Below are 22,627 nucleotides of genomic sequence, written 5' to 3' on the forward strand. Positions count from 1 at the left end.
ATGAATACCATAAAGTGAGAGACATGATAGTGATGTGGTGTCGGTTTCCATCTTGAGCCTTTCAAGCCCATTCAAGAGTATGGACATGCCTGGGATGAGGTCTTTGGTTGCCTTGGTCAGTCTAGCATAATGCTCAGTATACCATTGCTCTCAGGATCCATTAAACTGGGTCCCAGTAATTGGAGGATTAAAAGTGCTCAAGTTGTACCCAGGATAATAATTCATCCTAATTGGGAATATGGGAAAAGTTTGCTTGCTCAAAAAGTTTTGAGTTGGAACCTAAGGATAAATTGAAATTCAATAGGAAAATGAGAGTTCCTTATTAGAAATTTTTCATTTTTTAACATTTTGATATAATCTTTTAATTTTCTTAAAAAGAGGTAGAAGGAAACATTTTATTGGAAGGCTGATTCTACTGAATTTTTTATACCCCTAGAAGTACTGCATATAAAAAGTATATAAAAACTTATTTATACTTGGGGCATTAATTACCCATAGCTTACTTATTTTTTTATTTCTATGTACTATTTGACTTCTTTAGGAACATTGATAATTTTCCTTTACTTGACAGACCTTTGATTGCTTTAAAAACAAGTCATAGTGTATTTGCCTATATTGTATCATTAAGAAAAAGTACAGAATAAATAATTCACAGCATTAATCCCTCTTCCATAAACCGGTAAAGCATGGCTTCCCCTGTGATCCCTGGAGTACATCCAGCATCCAGCAGCAATCATGACCTGAGAAACAGGAATTTTTACTGGAGACAGTTCTGTTAGTTACTCTCCCTTCACCAATTCATGACATAATTTTCCAGAATGTTAGACATGAAATGATGTTCTATATCTTCTGGCCAAATTCTTTGTTCCATAGATGTGGAAATTGGGGCCAAGAAGGATGAGATGATTTTTCTAGTCTACATGACTAGTTAGTATCCAGAGCCTGAACTGGGCTACTGTCCTCTTGTGATCTTGAACTCGTTTCCTTCTTCCCTATCACATGATCCACTGGAGAGAACATAGGAGAACATAATTCATACAGCACATATGCATTTGGAGTTCATCTCTTTTGCATTCAGTTAATTATGTTAAAATGGTTGGCTTGTTGACCTCTAGAAATTTTCTCTTTTCACCTTTGTATATTCAGAACCTGGTGTATTAAATCTATAAAACTTTGTATTTCAGAAAGTTATATATAATCTATAGCAGTCCTAGGACACCTTCATGTAATCTTAACTGTTACTGTGATGGAGGACTTTTGTTTGTTCTGTGTTGTTTCAGGATATACCTTCCTAATCCAACTAGGAGTGGAGTGATAAAAAATATTTTGAGGTTTGCCAAAGTTTGAGCTTGTTGTCTTGATATATTGAACACTAGAATGGAGTGCTTTATGAGATCATGGGAATATTTTGGAGAGTAATCTGTGTCTTGAGATGCCTTGTAGCAGAACTTAGTGCTTATGGTTATAGATTGACGTGGCTCCAGGGCTGTTACTGAAGCCTCCTTTACACATTTCCATACAGTTTGATTCTAGGATTGGTTAGTGGAAAAGGTTTTTAAGTGGTATAAGCATTAAAATATATTAATTTTATAATAACATATAATTGTAATATATAGTTATAAAATGTATTTTACTGTAAGGAAATTTACTTTTAAAATTAATAGAAATTTTGAGAACTATAGAAGGAAAGACGTTATCTATTGGTCTCTGCATCTTAGCTACATTGTTGATGTACGTTTCTTCCATTCTTTGATTTAGGTAAAATATCTATTTTCTGATAAAACTGGAACTCTTACATGCAATATCATGAACTTCAAGAAGTGCAGCATTGCTGGAGTAACGTATGGGTAAATATGTTTATCACTTACTAAAAATTTGATTTGTGTTCTTACAACAAAATAAGTTTATTTTTAGCTGCTTAGCCAAATGCCTTCTTGATATTTTCAAAGGATATTTATAAAGGATTTATATATGTAATTACTACTGATTGTGTTTAAAATTTAATGGGTCTCAACTTGGAACAGTTAGCCAGTTTATTCTGCAAATATTTACTAGGGAGAAATCCCTGGATTTAATGCTATACATTTAATTTTAAAACTTTAATTCTATAAATTCATATTTATAGTCTAATAATTATAAATGTCTTACTTATATTTTGATCTGAATGCCTGTCTTTTTATTGGTGTTTTTTTAATTTTCAGAATTGTTTAGTAATTTTTAATGCAGGTGATATATATTTTTTTCAATTTTATAATATTTTTTTATTATGTTAGTCACCATACAGTACATCCCTAGTTTTTGATGCAAAGTTCCATGATTCATTATTTGCATACAACACCCAGTGCACCATGCAATATGTGCCTTCCTTAATACTCATCACCAGCCTATCCCATTCCCCCCACCGCCGAAGCCCTCAGTTTGTTTCCCAGAGTCCATAGTCTCTCATGGTTCATTCCCCCTTCTGTTTACCCCCCTTTCTTCTTCCCTTTCTTCTCCTACCGATCTTCCTACTTCTTATGTTCCATAAATGAGTGATCATCCTGTGTCAGGGAAGCACATGAAGGTCATTCCAGAAGCATTTGGAACTCACAGAAAGGACCTTAGTAAAAGCAAACAGATGCATGGGAAAGGACAGGATTAAAGCAGGGGTGTAGGGTCTAACACACTGCTCATGCAGCTAACCACCCACTACCGTCCCTGGGTTCCGTCTGAGGCACCCCAGAGCTGCCTAGAACCTTGTGAGGACCACAGAAAGTCCTCCCTATCCAGCTCGGAGAGCTCACTTAGCTGGTGAGATGGGGGTGGACTTTTTTCCCTAAAGCCTTATAACGCCGGGATCACGCCCTGAGCCGAAGGTAGACGCTTAACCACTGTGCCACCCAGGCACCCCCAATTTTTAACTTTTTAAGGGACCTCCACACTGTTTTCCAAAGTGGCTGTACCGACTTGCATTCCCACCAACAGTGTAAGAGAGATCCCCTTTCTCCACATCCTCTCCAACATTTGTTGTTTCCTGCCTTGTCAATTTTTGCCATTCTAACTGGACAAAGGTGGTATCTCAATGTGGTTTTGATTTGAATTTCCCTGATGGCTAATGATTTTGAACATTTTTTATTGGTGTTTGATATGTAACATTAATAGTTTCAGAAGTACAACATAATAATTTGGTATTGATATATACTGCAAAATGGTCACCACAATAAATCTTGTTAACGTCTGTCACCACATATAATTACAAAATTTATTTTTTTCTTGTGATGCAGCTTTTAAGGTCTATTTTTTTAGCAACTTTCAAATATGCAATATAGTATTTATTATTAATTACAGTCTCAATGTTGTATGTTAAATTCCCATGACTTATTTACTTTAGAAGGGGAAGTTTGTACCTTTTACCCCTGTCATCCATTTTGACCACTCCCTACCCCTGCCTCTGGCAACCACTAATCTGTGCTCTGTATCTATGAGCTACTGCTTTTTTTTTTTTTTTTGAGTTCATGTGTAAGTAAGATTATATGGTATTTGTCTTTCTCTGTCTGACTTATTTCACTTAGCATAATACCGTCAAGGTCCATCCAGGTTGTCACAATTGGCAAGATTTCCTTATTTATGGCGAATAATATTCCATTGTGTATATGTACCATCTTTTCTTCATCCATTCATTCATTGATAGACTGACATCTTTACTGTATCTTTTTCTTTTTAAAGATTTTTTATTTATTTATTCGACAGAGATAGAGACAGCAAGTGAGAGAGGGAACACAAGCAGGGGGAGTGGGAGAGGAAGAAGCAGGCTCATAGTGGAGGAGCCTGATGTGGGGCTCGATCCCATAACGCCGGGATCACGCCCTGAGCCAAAGGCAGACGCTTAACCGCTGTGCCACCCAGGCGCCCCATCTTTACTATATCTTGACTATTGTAAAAATGCTGTAGTGAACATGGGGTGCATGTATTATTTTGAGTTAATATTTTCATTTTCTTTGGAAAAATACCCAGAATTGGAATTGCTGGGTCATATGGTAGTTCTATTTTTAATTTTTTGAGGAACCTCCAATACAGTTTTCCATAGCAGCTGTACCAATTTACATTCCCACCAGTAGCACATAAGAGTTCCACATCCTTGCCAACACTTGTTATTTCTTCTAACCATTTTAACAGGTAGGAGGTGATATTTCATTATGGTTTTGATTTTCATTTCCCTGATGATTAGTGATGTTGAACATATCTATATGTATCTGTTGGCCATCCGTACATGTTCTTTGGAAAAATGTCTACTCAGATCGGCCCATTTTTAATCAGATTGGCTTTTTTTTTCCCTATTGAGTAGTATGGGTTAGTTTTATATAGATAGATAGATAGATAGATAGATAGATAGATAGATAGATAGATGTATATATATTTTGGATATTAACCCCTTACCAGGGATAGGATCTACAAGTATTTTCTCCCATATGTAGGTTGTCTTTTCATTTTGTTGATGGTTTCCTTTGCTGTACAGAAGCTTTTTAGTTTGATGTAGTCCCACACTTGTTTATTTTTGCTTTTGCTGCCTTTGCTTTTGGTGTCAGGTCAAAAAAATCATACTGTGATCAGTGTCAAGGAGCTTACTACCAATGTTTTCTTCTAGGATTTTTACGGTTTCAGGTCTAACATTCAAGTCTTTAGTCCATTTTGAGTTAATTTTTGTATATAGTGAAGATAGTGGTTCAGTTTGATTATTTTGCATGTAGCTGGCCAATTTTCTCATTTATTGAAGAGATCGTCTCTTCCCTGTTAAATATTCTTGGTACTTTTGTCAGAAATTAATTGACCCTAAGTGTGTGGATTTAATTTTGGACTCTCTTTTCTGTTCCATTGATCTATATGAGTCTGTTTTTATGCCAATAGTGTACCATTTTGATTAGTATAGCTTTGTAATATAGTCTGAAATAAGATTGTGTGAGGCCCCTAGCTTTGTTTTTGTTTCTCAAGATTCCTTTGGTGATTTGAGTCTTTTGTAGTTCCATATAAATTAGGATTGTTTGTTCTATTTCTGTGAAAAATGCTGTTGGAATTTTGGTAGGGATTGGATTGACTCGGTAGATTGCTTTGGGTAGTATGGACATTCTAACAATATAAATTCTTCTACTCTACAAGTGTGAATATCTTTCATTTATTAGTATCTTCAATTTCTTTCATGTCTTACAGTATTCAGTATATAAGTTTTTCACCTCCTTGGTTGAAATTTGTTCCTAGGTATTTTTTTGATGCAATTGTAAATAGGATTTTAAAAATTTCTTTTCTGATAGCTCATTACTAATGTATAGAAATACAACAGACCTTTCTGTATTGATTTTGTAACCTGCAGCTGTACTAAATTCGTTCATTCTAACAGTTATTTGGTGGATTCTTTAGGGTTTTCTGTATATAGTATCATGTTATCTCTAAATAGTGACAGTTTTACTTGTTCTGGTTTGGATGCCTTTCATTTTTCTTGCCTTATTGCAATGGCTAGGACATCCAGTGCTATGTTGAATAAAAGTGTCAAGAGTGGGCATCTTTTTGTTCCTGATCTTAGAGGAAAAGCTTTTACCTTTTCACTAATGAGTATGATGTTAGCTATGGGCTTGTCCTATATAGCCTTTATTATGTTGATGTATGTTCCCTCTATACCTACTTTGTTGAGAGTTTTTATCATAAATGGATGTTGAATTTTGTCTAAAGCTTTTTCTGCAGCTAGTGTAACGATCAGATGATTTTTATCCTTCATTTTGTTAATGTGGTGTGTCACATTGATTGAGTGCAGATGTTGAACCATCCCTGTATCCCTGGAATAAATCTCAGTGGATCTTGGTGTATGATTTTTTAAATGTATTGTTGAATTCGGTTTGCTAATACTTCGCTGAGGATTTTTACACCTATGTTCATCAGGGGTATTGGCCTCTAATTTTCTTTTCTTGTGGTACCCTTGTCTGATTTTGGTGTCAGGGTAATGCTGACCTTGCAAAATGAGTTTGGGCTTCTCTCCTCTTGTTGGGGAGAGTTTGATAAGGATTGGTATTCTTCTTTGAATGTTTGGGAGAATTCACCAGTGAAGCTGTCTGAACCTGACTTTTGATTGTTGGGAGGTTATTGATTACTGACTTAATCTCCTTACTAGTAATCAATCTAAGATTTTCTGTTTCATCATGATTTAGTCTTTGTGTGGTGTATGCTTCTAGGAATTTATTCATTTTTTATAGGTTGTCCAATTTGTTGGTATATAATTGTTTATAGTAGTGTCTTATGATCTGTTATATTTCTGTTATTGGTCATAATTTCTCTTCTTTCATTTCTGATTTTGAATTCTCTTTTTTTTCTTGGTGAGTTTAACTAAAGGTTTGTCAATTTTGTTTATCTTTTCCAAGAACCACTTAGATTCATTATCTTTTCTACTATCTTTTTTTCCCTCTATTTCATTTATTTCTGCTCTAATTTTTGCTACTGTCTTCATTACAGTAACTTTGGGTTTCGTTTGTTCTCCTTTTCTAGTTTTTTGAGATGTAAAATTAGGTTGAGATTTTTCTTGATTTTTGATGTAGGCGTTTGTCACTGTGAACTTCCTTTTTAGAACTGCTTTTGTTACAGGGTGCGTGGCTGGCTCAGTCGTTAAGCGTCTGCCTTTGGCTCAGGGCGTGATCCCGGTGCTCTGGGATCGAGCCCCACATCGGGCTCCTCTGCTGGGAGCCTGCTTCTTCCTCTCCCACTCTCCCTGCTTGTGTTCCCTCTCTCACTGGCTGTCTCTCTCTCTGTCAAATAAATAAATAAATGAATAAATAAATAAACAAAACAAAACAAAACTGCTTTTGTTACATCCCATAAGTTTTACTATGTTGTATTTCCATTTTTTTTTTGTCTTAACATATATTTTCTGGTTTCTCTTTTGATTTATTCTTCGGCCCATTGGTTGTTCAGTAGCATATTGTTTAGTCCCCACATATGTGTGAATTTTCAGTTTCATTCTGGTAATTGTTTTCTAGTCATACCATTATAGTTGGAACTGATGCTTGACAGGACTTCAGTTTTCTTAAATTTATGAAGACTGTTTTATGGCCTGTCTGTGATCTATCCTGCAGAATGTTTATGTGGGAGTGCCTCTTTTGATCACAGTTTTGTGACCACTCCATTTCCTTCTTTCTGGCAGTCATTTTCCAGAATTGACAAGAGAACCATCCTCAGATGATTTTTGGTAAGTGGATTCTAGCACTTCTTGATGCTTTAGTGGGAAGGAATAATTCTGTATTGGCATTTTTACCTGAATATTTTGTAAATAAAATTTCATATTTGTTATTCCAAGAGAGAACTAAATTAAAATTTTAAACATGAATATGGTTTTAAAAGTGTAGTGGAACTACAAGGATTTAACAAAAAATAGTAAGTCCTTGGTTTAGTACTTCCCACTCACTTCTGACTTCTTAGCATAATGTCTTCACAGTTGTAACATACATATGGTAGCATGTATCAGAATTTTATTCACATTAAAGGCTGGATAATATTTCATTGTGTGTGTATACCACATTTTGTATATTCATTCATCTGGTGATGGGAATTTGGACTTTTTCTACTTTTTCTAGTGTGAATAATACTGTTATGAACATTGGTATTTAAGTATCTGAATCTCTGCTTTCAATTCTTATGGGATTATACCTAGAAGTGGGATCGGTGGGTTGTGTGGTAATTTTATCTTTAACTTTTTGAGGAACCGCCAAACTGTTTTCCACAGCAGTTGTACCATTTACATTCCTGTCGGTAACACACAATTTTCCCATATCCTCATGATACTTGTAAATTTCTGTTTCTTTACTATATATAATAGCCATCCCAGTGGGTGTGAAGTGATATCTCATTTTGGTTTTGATTTGCATTTCTCTTAGGTTTAGTGATGGTGTGTGCTCATATTTTAAGATTTATATACTAACAAAGCTGATTGCCAGGGCTGTGTGTGTAGGGAGACAGTGTAGTTGATGACTGACTGGCTTCCCTATGGGATGATGATCAGCCAGGACCCACTGTCTTATTAGAGGGTCCCTGGATGTTAGCATCTATCTTTCTTATGAACTGCTCAGACTTTTTCTCATGAGAAGAACTTTCTAGGCTATTGCAGCTGTTATGGGAGCTGAGTGGAGGTAGAGGGCCGGTGATCATACTTATCACAGTATAAAGGATTTCACTTACAACTCCTGTCTTTGGAGAGAATTCCCTACCCTATACCTGCTCATATGCCCAGTGTGGCTGGGTCCAAGGTTACTCTGGTTTAACCTCTCTAAATGATAAACCTTCCATGGCTTGCTGGGTGCCAAAGGTTCAGTTGCCTGGCTGTGAGGGATGAGGGAGGGTTCCTGCAGGCTGACTCTTCCTCAGATGGACCTGGAACCTCTCCTGCTTTCCACGGTCCCTTTATCAGACAGGTACATTGGGCTGCCATTTCCTCAGAGTTCCCAAGATTCTGCTGGGGTCATCAGCCTGCGTTCTAGGTGCATCCCTTTGTAAGCTGCTGGTTTCCGCTGTATTAAAACTCTGCCATCACCTTGACTGTGGTCACTCTTTCCGTTGTATTTGTTCTGAAGGAGTTTCAGGAGGAGGTGGGGATACAGGAATATACTTCACCGTTCGCATTTTCTTCAGTGTGATAGCACACAGTCACCGTATCAAACTTTCTTCCTGACAATTATTTGCCTCCTTCTCTCTCCTGCATATCAGCTGTGGCCATAAATGAATGCACAGATGCAATGCAGTCATTCCTCTTATTTTACCTGCTTTGAGCAGATATTCTGAAGTTTTCCCTGGTAGAAGTTAAATAGATCAACTAAAGTGACAAAGAGTTGACCCCTGCCTGTTACTTCTCCTTGTAACTATGTCATTGTTTATAACAACTTATAAAATATTTTGCTTATAGTCGGGCTAAATTTTTCCCTCTCAAGGTTTGAAATAATATACAGTATTCCAAATCTTTAAAAGTTTAATATAAATCTATAGGCTTTTTACCCAACTGAGCCACCAGACGCCCCTGTAGGCTTTTTAGGTGTAGTTTTTCTTGAAGACAGATTCTTACTAGGTTTGGGCTAATTTTAAAGGAACCCCTGAACTGAATAAGTATTTTCTGTTCTCTCTCACAGCCGGATGCCTCCTACCCCTAGTGACTCATGTGACTTTGATGACCCCAGGCTCTTGAAGAACATCGAAGATCATCACGTAAGGCCACCATTTTGCTTCTAGGACATTACATAACTTAGGGTGCGCTCGTATTTATGTGTATGTGTAGTGTCTTGAAATTTGTAATTTTAGACCTTGGGGAAGAGATGCAGTTTTACTTTTCTGGTGTTAGTATTCAGGGAAGTGATCTTAAATGGTCTGTGGTTAACACTCTGCATAAGTTAATGAAAAGCTGAATTAAATATGTGGTGAAGATAGAAAGTTGCACATCCAGATTGAGATGAATCTTACCACGAAATTCTTTAATATTGTGGATTTCTTTTGCTTTTTAAGATTTCTGCAGTACTATTTCTTCATAGTTCTGAATCTAAGAGGTCATGCAATTTGAAAAGCAATTTCAGTATGCTTGGACCAGCATAATTTAGGGGAGGAAAGTAAGGCAGAACAACATGTGGCATATACAGCATTCTCCTGTGTGCCAAACATTTGATGTGTATTTCCTCTAGCACTTGAGTCTCCCCAGAGAGGTGCTAGGAAGCTGCGTGAAAATATTGATTTGGCCAAGAGTAACCACCAAACAAATCTAGAAATGAGACAAAGAACTTTAGTCTGTTGGATTCTTAACATTACATTATCTCAATTATTCCAACAAACCAGGATTAACTATAGGATTGCCTAAATTTGTTTTAAAAGCTACTTTGAAAAATACCAACTTAGAAAAGTATTTAATGATCGAAACATTTTATAACCGGTTTCATCAGTATAGATTAGATCTGATATTGTTTTTTTTCTGGAAAACATTTTAAAACTAGGTACATTTGGGCAAAATTAAAACTTTTTCATTCCAAAATTTGGTTAAGGTGTAAATATACTTAAGATATTCTCTGAAGTCTCAGTGGGGAAATTTCCTGTTCTCTATTACACTTGCCCATTTGTTGATGCTGGAACCTTCTCAGCCATGGTTCTCCAATGTGAGTGTGTGAGGCACCCACATCCACAGGCTGGGATACAGACATTCTGCTTCAGCCCCCGGCGATACTGCTGCAGTGGTCCCAGACCACACAGTGGGTGTGCTGAAGTCCATGCTCTGTGTTACTCTCATAGGCATGGAGGTGGTCTTTCTTTTGAATTTTGATGTTCGAGGTAGGTCGAGCTACTAGGCGAGAGGTTCTCCAAGCAGAAGGGTAGGATCTCAGAAGAAACTTCTGTGGAGGAGGGTAGCTTTAATCAAGGATGTCAGAGGGCACCTGGGCCTTGTGAGGATTTGCTTTCTGAAAAGAGGACTCAGGTATTCTCAAATAGTACTCAGAGAGTGTTTAGGTTGACTAAATGTGTCCTTTCAGATTGGGGTGGTGAGTGAGAAATAAGGTGGAAGGGCGTCCTAGAGGCTTAGGAGACTGCTCTTAGTCTCCTTTCATGAAGTTTGTTTTCCTGGCCTGATCAGTAGGTGAGAAAGCAGCAGAGGAAGTGAGGTGAGCCTAGTGCATGGAGTTCCTCAGGATCCCAGCGTGGACTCAGAAACAGCAGCACATGCGTGGATCCCTGTTTAAATAAGAGACTCATTTATCTTTTCATTCATCTTGGTAGTTTATATCAGTTACCTTGGTAGGAACTAGGGGCAGAAATGAATGAAAAACACTCAAGGGATTTCTATTAATTGGGGAAACAGATGTGAAATCACTAGGAGCCATTGTATACCTTTACACATCGGGATAGGTATGGTACCGCTTCCCTGAGAAAGTGATGTTGTTTTGTGTAGATAAAGGAGTCTGATCTCATTGGTGGGTGTTAGGGTTAACCTGACTGTTGCAATGTGGACAGTGTGGGCACCCACATTGAATGGTGTTTGCATCCACCTAAAATTTGGGCTGGTATAGAAAACCAGTGGACAGGGGGCAAATCTCATTTGGAGGAGAGATCTATTTGTTGCTGGGATCGCGATTTCTGGAATCTGGAAATACTGAGCTCAGTTAATTTACATACGCTTACAAGTCGTTCTCTTCAAAGCTGAACCATGTGTGCTGGGGTTTTGACCGCTGATCACATGCTCTTCTTGAGCCTGTCCTCTCTTGACCTTTGAGTGGAGCTCTGAGCTTGGATCAGGATCCTCCAATGAGCATTTCCTGTCCCATGACCAATGTCAGGCATTTTCAGAAGGATCCCCACTCTTCTAGAAGTTAGTGAGCTCCTTTTTTCTTCCTTTCCCCCCTCACCTTCTACCCTCCTGAGCCAAATTTCCTTTTATTCCAATGGGAAGGCCATGGAGAGTGGGGGCAGATGCAGCCCTTACGAACAGGAAGCCCTGACTTAGGTTATCATAAGCATCATTGAAAGCGTGAAGACTTTAAAGGATATTTTAATCATCTGGACACTCACAGTTCATTAAATGCATAATGTGGCCATGGATTGGAGAATTTATTTTCTAATTGTTTAGTGAAAGCCTACTTGCCTAAGTTCAGTGTTTTTTAAAGCTATGTTTGAAGCCTTCTGAAGTGTTCTTCATCTTGGCTACTGTGTGAATTATCCCATTGACATTTAACATCTAGTTCGACTATAAATAATGAAGACCATAAGCTCCAATATTTTTCTTTCAGAAAATGTGAGATTGGATTAAGTGTACCGAATGGATTTTTAAAACGTTTTAAATATAGAGCTTTTTAAATCACTTGGTTATTTTGCCAAAATATGGTTGAGGAAAGGGAAGAAGCATTTCAGGATTTTAGCCTATGGATATCCCACATTCTTATCTAAATTTTCTTGGGACCATTGACTAAAATTAAAGCATTTGGACCAAGGAAACCTTTACTTTCCTCCCAAGAGAGTACTTCCATCTGCTACAGAATTTTTGTTTTTCCTGGGTCATCATTTTTTATTTTCTGGGTCCTTTAGGACTATGTTTTAAGCTTTGTGTGGGCTGATAGCCAAGATGTGATTTGCCTGTTAAAGAAGCAACCTATGGAAAATTTCAAGAAACAGTTCATGTGGTCCTTTGATTACATTACTAACCCATGACTTCCTATTTGTGGGATAATTTCTCAAAGATTTACCAAGGAAGAACATACAGTTTTTTTTGTTTTTTGAATCATTATGCCTGGAACTTTTGAGCTGAGTCTTCAAGAAGAAATTGCTTTTATATGTACATTTAATACTCGATAGCTGTGATTTGGTGTTCCAATTTTATACATGCCAAGTTTTCTATTTTTTACATTCATCAAGTAAAAAATACTCATTTCTACATATATAAAGCATTTCGTGTAGACTAAAATCTGTTAAATGGAAGACAAATATTTTATGATTATGAGGTACCTAAGATAGGCAAATTCATAGAGACAGAGCAGAGTAGAGGTTATTAGGGGCTAGGGGAAGGTGAAAACAGGGAGTTACTCTTTGATGGGTACAGAGTTTGTTGGGAAGATGGAAGTTTTGGGTATAGATATAGTGGTGGGTACACAGCAATGTGAATGTTTTTAATGCCCCTGAATCATGCACTTACAGATGGTTAAAATGATAGAGTATATGTATATTTTTCGACACATTAAAACTTTAACTTCTAAAAAGATTATATATACACACACACACATACATACATACATGTATACAGTCTTCAACAATCAGGTCTTTGAAGTTATAAAAGACTTTTCTTAGAAGTTACAGAAAAAAAAATTATTTTCAAACATGGAGCTCTTGTTTAAAATAGATTACAAACATCTTATCCATAGGCTGCAAATGGAGTTTGTCTCCTTTCTCTAATTTATTATAGAGCATCAGGTTAACTAGAGAACCAAAGTTAGAATGGTTTTGTCTTAGGGATTGTTTTTTATCTTTAGGAATGTTGTCTGGCCTACCACTACTTTGCGAGTGTGTGCAGCTCCTCCTTAGAGCTCTCAGAAATATTTTACGATTTGCTATGAAGTCAAAGACCCTCTTTCATGTTTCACTGTGGGATGAGGTGATGGTTTGGACTCCATGGCTCTCAGATGCAGGAGAAAGCAATCTTTTTTTTTCCTTCCCATTTACTACATTTTTATATATGTGTCTCTTTTTCACTGAATTGTCTGTGCAACTGATTGTTGCTGATCACAGTGAGCCCAGGTCAGTGAATTACCAACATAAGGCCCAGAGTGGAACCCCAAGTCATCCTTGGCAGCCTTTAAATATTTCCTTCAACTCCTGCCTCCAAGGCCAATACTGCCAAAGACCAGGCCCAAGACCTAATCGTAAAATTGGCAGAACTTCTTAGAAGGCTGAATTGGCAGCCTCACAAAATCATCTGCACCAAAGTCTAGTAGGAAGGAGACCCTGGGACTAGGGTTGGGGTCTCCTGGGTAGCGGCACCCAAGAACCTGAGACCCCCAGGTTCCTCTGGAACTTGTGGGCCTGTGGAAGTGGTCTCCTGCCTTTCATAGAAGATGGTAGCTTCCCTGTGCTTCCATGATCAGGTCTCCGCTAAAGCAGATGTCTTGCCAGAAAGTGCTCATCTTCCTCAGGGTCTGTCCCCACCACCCACCTTCTCCACTAGATAAGCCTGGGGTCACATTTCAGCATGGCAGACTGGAGCGATGATGGCCCTGCCAGTTTGGAAGAGGGATTATTCACTGCAGGGGCTGCAGGGCCTGGTAGTTCACACCACCAAGGGCTGGGAGAGCGTGCCTGAGAGCGGGCGTGACAGAATGTGGCACGAGGGAGAGTGCGTTGGAATGTGGGATTCTTCTGTTGTTGGCAGTCAACAGAATGTCCTCTCTCGGAGAGCCAGTTCGCTAGGCTGCTGTGGTGACTCGCAGAAACTTGGAAGGAATGGTGGCCTCTACATAAAAAGCAATTTATTTTCATTGCAGAAAACTTAGAGAATAAAGAGAAATATATTTAATCCCCTAAATCCCTTTTTGTCCTTTGCTGCAAATGACTGTTAACATTTCAGTCTATTCCTTTCCATACATGGCAACACTCACATAAAAACACACTGCAGGTATTGAGATCATACCGTATATGAAGTTTTTTTTTATCCTGCCTTCTCAAGAAATTAACATTATGTTGTAAGTATATCCACCGAACACTAATAACTAATATTCCTAGAGACGGTCACATTTTCATTTTCAAAATTCCATTACCTGACGTCACCTTGGTTGATTCCCAGCACCCTGTTGGACAAGGTGCGATTAGGTGGCTTGGGGGCTTGGTTCCAGCCACAGTGCTTAGGTCAGGGGTGTGGAGCCTGACACCGTTTTGGCCAGTGAGATATGAGGAGATGTTTGCAGGTGGCGAAGGCAATCTGGAATCGAAGCCTAGTCGTCTCAGTGCTTTTGGGCAAAATTTCTTAGCATTTTTATAGTATAGGCCTTGGGGAACTTGTAAATCCCCTAACTTATTTGATTTCACTAACTGTAATTGTGCATGTCCTTTTCCCAATGGCTGATAAGAAGTAGCCATGAGAACAGTTGTGATTTGCTTCCATACAGCTGCTCTTAAATCACATTAACAGGTCAGAGGAGAAACTACGAACGTTTTAAAATATTAGTCACCGTCCATTTGTGACTAAAAAGCCAAGAGAAAAACGCTGCAAAAATTAGAAAACAGATTTGCTTCCTGAATGTGCAAATACAATTCTCTCTTGAATGCATAGCCAGCTGCCTATCAAACAGTGAAAAATTAAAGACCTCAGCGTTAAAATAACCAGAGGACAAGGAGGCCTGGTGTCACCCCTGGTGTTGAACACCCTCCTGAAAGTGCTAGTCTTAGTGTGCAAGTGAGAACTCAAGTGTATATGTTAGAAAAGAAAAGGAAAATGTCGTCATCTGTGGATGATACAATAATTGGCTGCCTTAAAACCCAGGAGAGTCCACTGAAACTCGGGGAGCAAGGAAGAGGTTAATTACATTTGCACATGAAATTCATTTATGAAATTCAGTGTTTTTACTTACATCTGAATGGGCGCTTGTGAAATGTAATAGAAACAAGATTCTATTCATGATATAAGAAGCAATAAATAAAATGCCTAGTGCAGTGCCTCACGTATGGTAGGCATGTACCTATTCTTTGAATGAATAAAAAATTATAAGAAGAAACTATGCCAGCACCTGTATTTAGAAGTGTTAAAAGCCTTTAATAAATAGGAAAGCATTCTGTATTCTTAGATGGGTAAACAGTGTTAAGATGTCCTAGTCTAATCCCAGTGAAAATTATAAGGAGTGTGTGTGGGATGGGAGAAATAAATAACAAGAACCAATGGTTCTTCTTTTTTTTAAAGTAGTAAGCATGGGATACACTGCCTTACTGGTTTTAAGCAATTATTAAGTTAAGGAACAGATATGGTGTAGAGTAAGTGCCAGGACAATGCAAGAGAAGAACAAGGCTCACCTGTTTGGTTGACCCAACATAGATTTGAGTGCCTTCTGTTTGCGGGGCCCGGGGTTACACTGGTGAGGAAGGCAGATAACTGCTGGCGCTCCTGGATCTCACGGATGTGGGGGAAGCATGTGAGCGTCAGGAGTGCTTGAAGTGTTGGAACAAGGGGGGCAGGTGCTGGGGGAGCCCTGGGAAGGGCGCATGGCTCCTTGTTCTCAGCTGGCCCCAGGGTTAGCACGTCAAGAACGATGTTCCAAGACCAGGGTGATAGTGGACTTCTCCAACGAAGTGGCTGTCGGATTGCAGCCTGGAGGATGAGTAAGAACTGGCTGCAAGCGGGGGGAGGGTGGTGATGGAGCCGCGGGGCAGGTGGAACCTGTGTGAGGAGCCACAGACCAGAGTGGTGGGTGGAGCTTGCAGGGGGGAAGAGGCAGGAGGAGCTGGATGGTAAGCAGCTCCAGATCCCGGGGAACACGGAGTCCAGGCTAGGACCTCTACCTCTGTTCTAAAGGGGCGGGAAGCCAATGCAGGCCTCTAAGCCCAGGACGGCTGACTCTAACTGTGGTGTATGTCCTCAGTGTTGTAACAGAGGATCTTGCCTGTATGTCTGTAGCCCACAGCTCCGTGCATACAGGAGTTCCTCACCCTCCTGGCCGTGTGTCACACCGTGGTCCCCGAGAAGGATGGAGAGAACATCATCTACCAGGCCTCCTCCCCAGGTGAGGGCTCCGGGCTGAGTGTGCCCCGCCGTCCCCTTCTCTGGGTGTTTGCAGTTACTTTGGGGGCTGTGGTGGGGTGGCGTGCCCCACAAAGACTCCACTGTTTGTCTCTGGCCTCACGCGGTTTGCAGGTTATGGTGACAAGTGCTAAAGCCCCAGAGAGGTGGCACTGAGCCCTCCTGACTCCGTAACACTGTGACAGCAGGGCGAGACCCCAGGCCATCTTGCGTCTGCTAGAGGAAGACCGTGCACTAGACAAAACTCGCAGGGGAGGGTGGACTGGCTTCTTTGTTCACCCTCCCCCCACCATAGATTTTCCAGCTGCTGATGGCGCTAAGCTGGGTACTAACTCTTGAACCCACTTCCTGGAGCTCTGAATCCCCGGAGCTCTGAATCTGTGCTAGAACAGAAACACTGCCTCACTCGGAGAAGACATTTAGTCAGAAAGTCATGGGAACGTTACTTAAGTTCCTTAGGGAGAACTTGACCCCCACCGAGAACGGCAGGGATGCCATCGCTCTTGTCCCCAGAGCGTCTTTTTAGCTCCCGACTTCCCACCTCATGCAAGCGCCGCCGTCAGGACCCGGGTGCTGGGAGTGAGCGCGTGCCTCCTAGAGCCGAGTCCTCACCACTGCGCCCGTGCGCCAGGCCCCTCCAGCTGCTGGGGACTTGGTTGATTTGAGAAATAACACGTGCTCAACAGAAGTCTGCCATTGCCTGTGGAGAGTCAGTGCCTCATCACCTCTATTGACAGACGAAGCTGCGTTGGTGAAGGGCGCCAGGAAGCTGGGCTTTGTCTTCACGGCCAGAACGCCATACTCGGTCATCATAGAAGCAGTAAGTGACAAGCCTGGGCACCTCTTCGCCTTGTACCTCACCTACTTTCTCGAAGACTCTCTGTTCGAAATAGCATGTCTGATGGAAACGTGAGAGCTACATTTTTTTTTTTCCTGTGAGAAACTAGATCCATTGGGAAGCCGCGGGTATCCTGTGATGATATCAGCTTATTCATGTCGTGTTTGTGTTACCGGCATCTTTGTCTCTCGGAGAGGCTTCTCCACGAGTCTTTCATACGCTGGTGTGATTTGTAGTACAGAAGCTAGCAAGCTTGCTCTTCGTTCTCTAACAGTCAGGGGAATAACCACATGGCCCACGTGTCTTGAGGGCAGGATCTGCGGCTCTGTCTTTGCAGCCTTGGCACCCGGGCTATGTGCACAGCAGAGCCCTCGGCGCACTAGCTTCAGTCTCCCCGACTGGGGAGATGCAAGTGGGCACTGAAGACCTTTGTCATCTGTAGGTGTTTTTCTTTTTCCTAAGGCCTAGGGGCTTTATTTATTTTATGATTGATTTTTTTAAAAAAGATTTTATTTATTTGTCAGAGAGAGAGAGAGTGAGCACAAGCAGGTGGAGCAGCAGGCAGAGGGAGAAGCAGGCTCCCCACTGAGCAGGAGCCCAATGCAGGACTTGATCCCAGGACCCCGGGGTCATGACCTGAGCCGAAGGCAGACGCTTAACCAACTGAGCCACTCAGGCGTCCTGTATTTTATGATTGGTTTTTGAGTTTCCCTGCTCAGGAAGCCTGAGAGAGAAATTTGGTGATAGGAAAAAATGTGAGTCAAGAATAACAGCCAATAAAGAAGGACCCTTGAGGTGGGCAATGGGGGAATTGTTGGTTAGGAGTGGCAAGGTGCGGGTGTGTTTAATGCTGACTGATTAGGGGGGCTGCAATTTGCTGCAGGATGGGTTGATGAGGGCCTGGAGACAACTACTGTCTTCTGTCTCCTCTGCCTGCCTTCACCTCTCAATTTGGGGAGGGTTCATGGATTATAACAGTTTTTGCTTTCATGCATCCTTGTATCTCTAGGCCTTCTTAATGCATTTGAAATTCACTTCTAATTTATATAGTAAATTGTTATTGTTCCTGACTTGGTGGTACTCCATTTTTTGGGTACTTATATGTAAAACCTAGAAAAATATCAGACCTTTTACAGTGTGCCTATTTCTTGGCACGTTCACGTTCTTGTCTTCTGGAGTACAGAGATCAAAGCATAATTATTTTTATTTTAAAGTAGAACAAAGTAACTGAGTATTCAATTTCCTTCATAGAAGCTTCTCATTAATGAAGTCTTTACCCCCTTCAGTTTGAGGAGATTGGTAACAATCACAGTAGAATTTTCTGTCGTGTGGGTGCTGCTGTTTTCTCTGCGTTGCAGTGATGGGGACGGGGATTGGGTGTGCACTGATGGGACACAAGTGGGAGGGACAAAGAGAGCATGGCTGCTTCTGGTTTGCTCACAGTACCAGATAAATATGGAGAGCTAGACAGCCCACTGGCATTGTCATCATGGCGGTAGAGGCTGACTAAAAGTGGATTGACACCCCCTCGTCATTTTATTAAACTATTAAGGGCATGTTTCTGAGAGTAAATAAGACTACATGACTACTTAAGGTTCATACTAATAACTTTAAAATCCTGTTTAACCACCAATAGCAGAATATCCTCAAACCACGCATTTTTGTGTTGGTTACCAGCCATTTACATGAAGTGACCCAACTGGTCATCTTAATGGCCGAGTCTGTGGGCTGCACCTGGTTGCACAGTGGTTGATGGGATAGCAAAGAGAGGTTGGCTCCTGGCAGTCATAGCACTCGTGCTGATTTGTGCGGTACCAGTGGGCACATTTCTGAATGGGCATCTGACCAGGTTGGGACAGGGTGAGGAAAAAGAACTGGTGGTTGCAGAAGGAGGGAAATAAAGGCCAATGAAGGCTGGATGAGGTGGGTTCCTGGTTGTATTTCAGGATGCAAGGAGAAGGAGTGGGGAGTTGTGGACAGGGCAGTAATGATGACTTGGTGACATCTGATAAATTGCCCTAAAATCTTTTGCAGATCCATAATCCTTATTTCTAAATCCAAAATCCAAGAAGCTTTGAATTCTGAGTTTCTCCCCCGTATTTGGGGAGTTAGGCATTTGGCAGCACCATGTAACCAGAACTGACATGAGGCCGTGTGTGGTCTTCGGAACCTCAGTGTGGATAGTCCTACGTTACGCTGTAGAAAATTGATGAGTTGGATCACAGGGTGTTGCCCCAGACTCCCCAGGGGAAATTATGGCATATGATGTATGCGTGCATTTTTATAAAATGTGTAAAATTCTGAGTTTGGACGCATGACCTGCCCCAGGGTTTCAAGTGGACCTGTGTAGCTTGTGTCCCGTGTTTTCCCTGTCTTGGAAAGGACTGTGTCGGCCAGCTATTGCGACAGCCTATTGAAGCATGAGAAGCTTCTACCAGAAGGGGGAGCTATGACCCCACCGGACTGGCATGTGGGAAGACCGTAGCTGTTGTTGAAAAGGCCTTTACACGGGGATAGAAAGAGAGCTCGAGAGAGAATATATGTGTATGTGTGTGTGTGTATTATATTACAGAGAGAGGGAGAGAGGGATATACGTGTATGTGTATTATGTACAGAGAGAGAAAGTGCTGGCGGGATGGGGAGATGTGTGTACAGAGAGGTTTATGATTGGGGAGACTGTTGTTACAAGGTTTTAATACTTTGCACCTCAGGTAAGAGCCTGCTTTTCTTCCTTTAGATGGGACAGGAACAGACATTTGGAATCCTTAACGTCCTGGAATTTTCTAGGTATGTTTCTCTTTCGTGCACTTGAAATAAAATACTTCCATATATATTTCACAACGTCATCACAGTGTTTGCAAGATTGTATAGTATGATTAAATATAGTACCTAAGTATTGAATTTAGTAAATATATCTCCACAAACCCTCTCCTTGCTGGAATTTGTGACTTTCATTAAAGAAAGTGAAGTAGGTCGTTTTTCTTTTTTTTTCCAAATGAAACCTTATGCTTCCATATCCTCCTCTTTCTTTAGATTTCCAGACCTGCTGTTCTGGCATCAGCAGCTGCAGACATGTCTGCATAGTTTGGAGTATGTGACGAGGGCCCTATTTCTGTTGGTTTTTCCCACGTCCCATGGGGTCGTGCCTCGTGCTCCATGTGAGCACTCTCGTGTCAGGCCTGGGAAACTGATGAGCGGAGGTCGATAAGATCCGTCCATCCTGTCAGAGGCTTTGTCTGAGTCGGGCAGTTCTCTTGTATATACTCCAGCTCATTCTTCCCCAGTGTGGTTTATTTAATTTAAGACCCAGGAATATTTCTTGGATCATTTGCTTCCCTTGTCATTAAAAATATCTTAATGTTTGGTATCTTTCCTTCTTAACATTGAACTTGATGTCAATACTAGAGCAAGGTTCTGTCGCTACCTCAAAAGCATGTTTTCCCATTAGTAAAACTGGAGTTTTTCAATAACCTTTGTTAAATGATTCACGCTTTATTTTCTCTGCTTTATAAGTTGTTTGAAAAAGATCAATTTTTAACCCTCTTGTGGGAAATGCTTTCCAGTCCTAGACTTTGGTTTTAGGACCGCAAACTTGAACTTTGGTAGGTCAAGAGCCCTTGGGGCTGGGCGAGTCAGAGGGGAGGAAGGATGGTTGATAACAGTAGTGGTTCATGTAGGGGAGTAGGGGCCAGGGTCCCTGTGTGTGGAGGTAAGGAACACATTAAACACTGCTCCGAGCGTTTCTGTGCCCCATCTCTTGTGGATGTCCTGGAAACTGTGCTGTTATGTGGCAGTGGTAACCAGCAGTTATTACAGGGACAAGAAGGAGGAAAGGGAATTCGATTAAAGCAGGTGATATGGATAGAGACATGAGGATGTATTAAAAACTTCTGGGAGAATACGAGGGATTGGAAAAGTCCTTTGGAGTTATAGCTGTGGTTCTCTTTCTTTCTAGTAGACTCCGCTTTTCCAGGTGCCACTTAATTCTGACAGCACTCCTTCTCAGCCCTTGGTGACAGCCCTGCTTTATACACTCAGAAAGTGAGATGCTGGGTAACCAACTTTGCTGAGAGTACCTGGCTACTAGGTAGCTGAGGGAGAATTCAAATCCAGGTCAGACAGAGTGCTGTGGGTTAGGATGTGGGAATTTACACGAAGCTGGAGAGAGCGTGTGCCTTAGTCTTAGGAGCGAAGAGTCCATTGGGAATCCCCTTACTGGCATGGGTGGCCGGGGGCCTAGTGTGGTTGGGAGGTAGCTCAGGAGGATAGAATGTCTGCAAAAGGCAGGGACAGAAGGTGTAGAGTGCGAGTGTAGTGTGTATTCTGGTGTGCGGGAGGCCGGCAGGTGGGTGGGTGGGCGGGCTCGTGGGGAATGAGGCCAGGCTGCAGAGGTGAGGGGAGGTCAGCAAGAACTGGAATCTGTAGGCAGTGGGGAGCCACTGAAGGCTCCCTGAGTGAGCACGGGCCACGATGAAAGAAGAGTGCAGAAGTGTCCGTGTTGGAGTGGGGAGGGGCAGTAATCAGGCACACCTAAGGGCTGAATCAGGAGTGTTCTATGAATTTCTAATTTTTTTCTACTCCGCTTAATAGAAGATACAACAAGGGGCTTTTGGACTAAGTGGATTTATGTTGAAGCTCCCCTCTGCTACTTACGGCACAGATGACTAATATTTTGAGCTGTAAAATAACACTTCTACACAGTATTATCAGAAGTAAATTAAATGTGCATAATAGATGGTCAAATTTTCCATTTCTGCTCTCCTGCTATAAATAGCTATACTAGTCAGTTTCCAGGGAAGGGAAAAATAGGTTTATGTCCATTATATGTAAATAAAAAGAGTAGTAGATACACAATTAAAGTCCAGCTCTGAAGGAAAAGTAAGGAAAATGGAGCTTTGCCATTTTTAGGGCTCTCAGATCATCTTTTGATTTGTTTGGTGCTTAATCATAGGGCATGGGTCCTGTCATACAGACCAATGACGACTTTCCTTTCTTTCTCTTTTTCTTACCCTTGCAGTGACAGAAAAAGAATGTCTGTAATTGTTCGAACTCCGTCAGGCCAACTTCGGCTCTATTGTAAGGGGGCTGTAAGTACCGCCTAAGTGTCCTGCGCAGCAGGGCGCCCTTGCTGGCTACGTCGTTCATCCACTGCTGCTCTCCACCACTGTCCCCATCATGCGCTGCACGTTTGCCCGAGGTTGAAAGGCTCTTTCAGATTGACCATAAAACTGACCTGGTAGTAACAGCCCACTGAAAATAGTGGTGGTTCAGGCCAGTGTGGCAATGGTGGCCCGTGAAAGGCTTGCTTTTAGCCAATAGTTGGTTTCAGAGACAGCAGTTCGCTGTGTTGTGCGAAATCCTTGGAGCGTGTTCTGACTTTGGGAAGATAGAATAATTCATATGGACCTGTGATAGTCTTTTAAGTACACTGAGACTGTGTGTGTGTGTGTGTGTGTGTGTGTGTGTGTGTGTCTGCCAGCAGCTCTTCGTAGTTGTTGTGGTTTGTTTGTTGTCACAACTTTTCTGAGCTGTGTTCCTCAGTG

General features: G+C 41.1%; 1 protein-coding gene across 1 annotated transcript in view; it reads left to right on the plus strand.

Annotated features, from left to right (window-relative positions):
• The window catches only part of LOC103664303 (phospholipid-transporting ATPase IB), a 565,982-nt gene that overhangs the window by 160,871 nt on the left and 382,484 nt on the right, over positions 1-22,627 (plus strand). The window contains exons 14-20 of the mRNA XM_040621665.1: positions 1,759-1,847; positions 7,160-7,204; positions 9,132-9,207; positions 16,124-16,229; positions 16,984-17,066; positions 19,822-19,871; positions 22,102-22,171. Of these exons, the coding sequence (XP_040477599.1) occupies positions 1,759-1,847; positions 7,160-7,204; positions 9,132-9,207; positions 16,124-16,229; positions 16,984-17,066; positions 19,822-19,871; positions 22,102-22,171 (519 nt within the window). The remainder of the gene's footprint in view (positions 1-1,758; positions 1,848-7,159; positions 7,205-9,131; positions 9,208-16,123; positions 16,230-16,983; positions 17,067-19,821; positions 19,872-22,101; positions 22,172-22,627) is intronic.

This window comes from Ursus maritimus, unplaced genomic scaffold (genome assembly GCF_017311325.1).
Source record: "Ursus maritimus isolate PB19 unplaced genomic scaffold, ASM1731132v1 scaffold_10, whole genome shotgun sequence".
Lineage (NCBI taxonomy): Eukaryota > Metazoa > Chordata > Mammalia > Carnivora > Ursidae > Ursus > Ursus maritimus.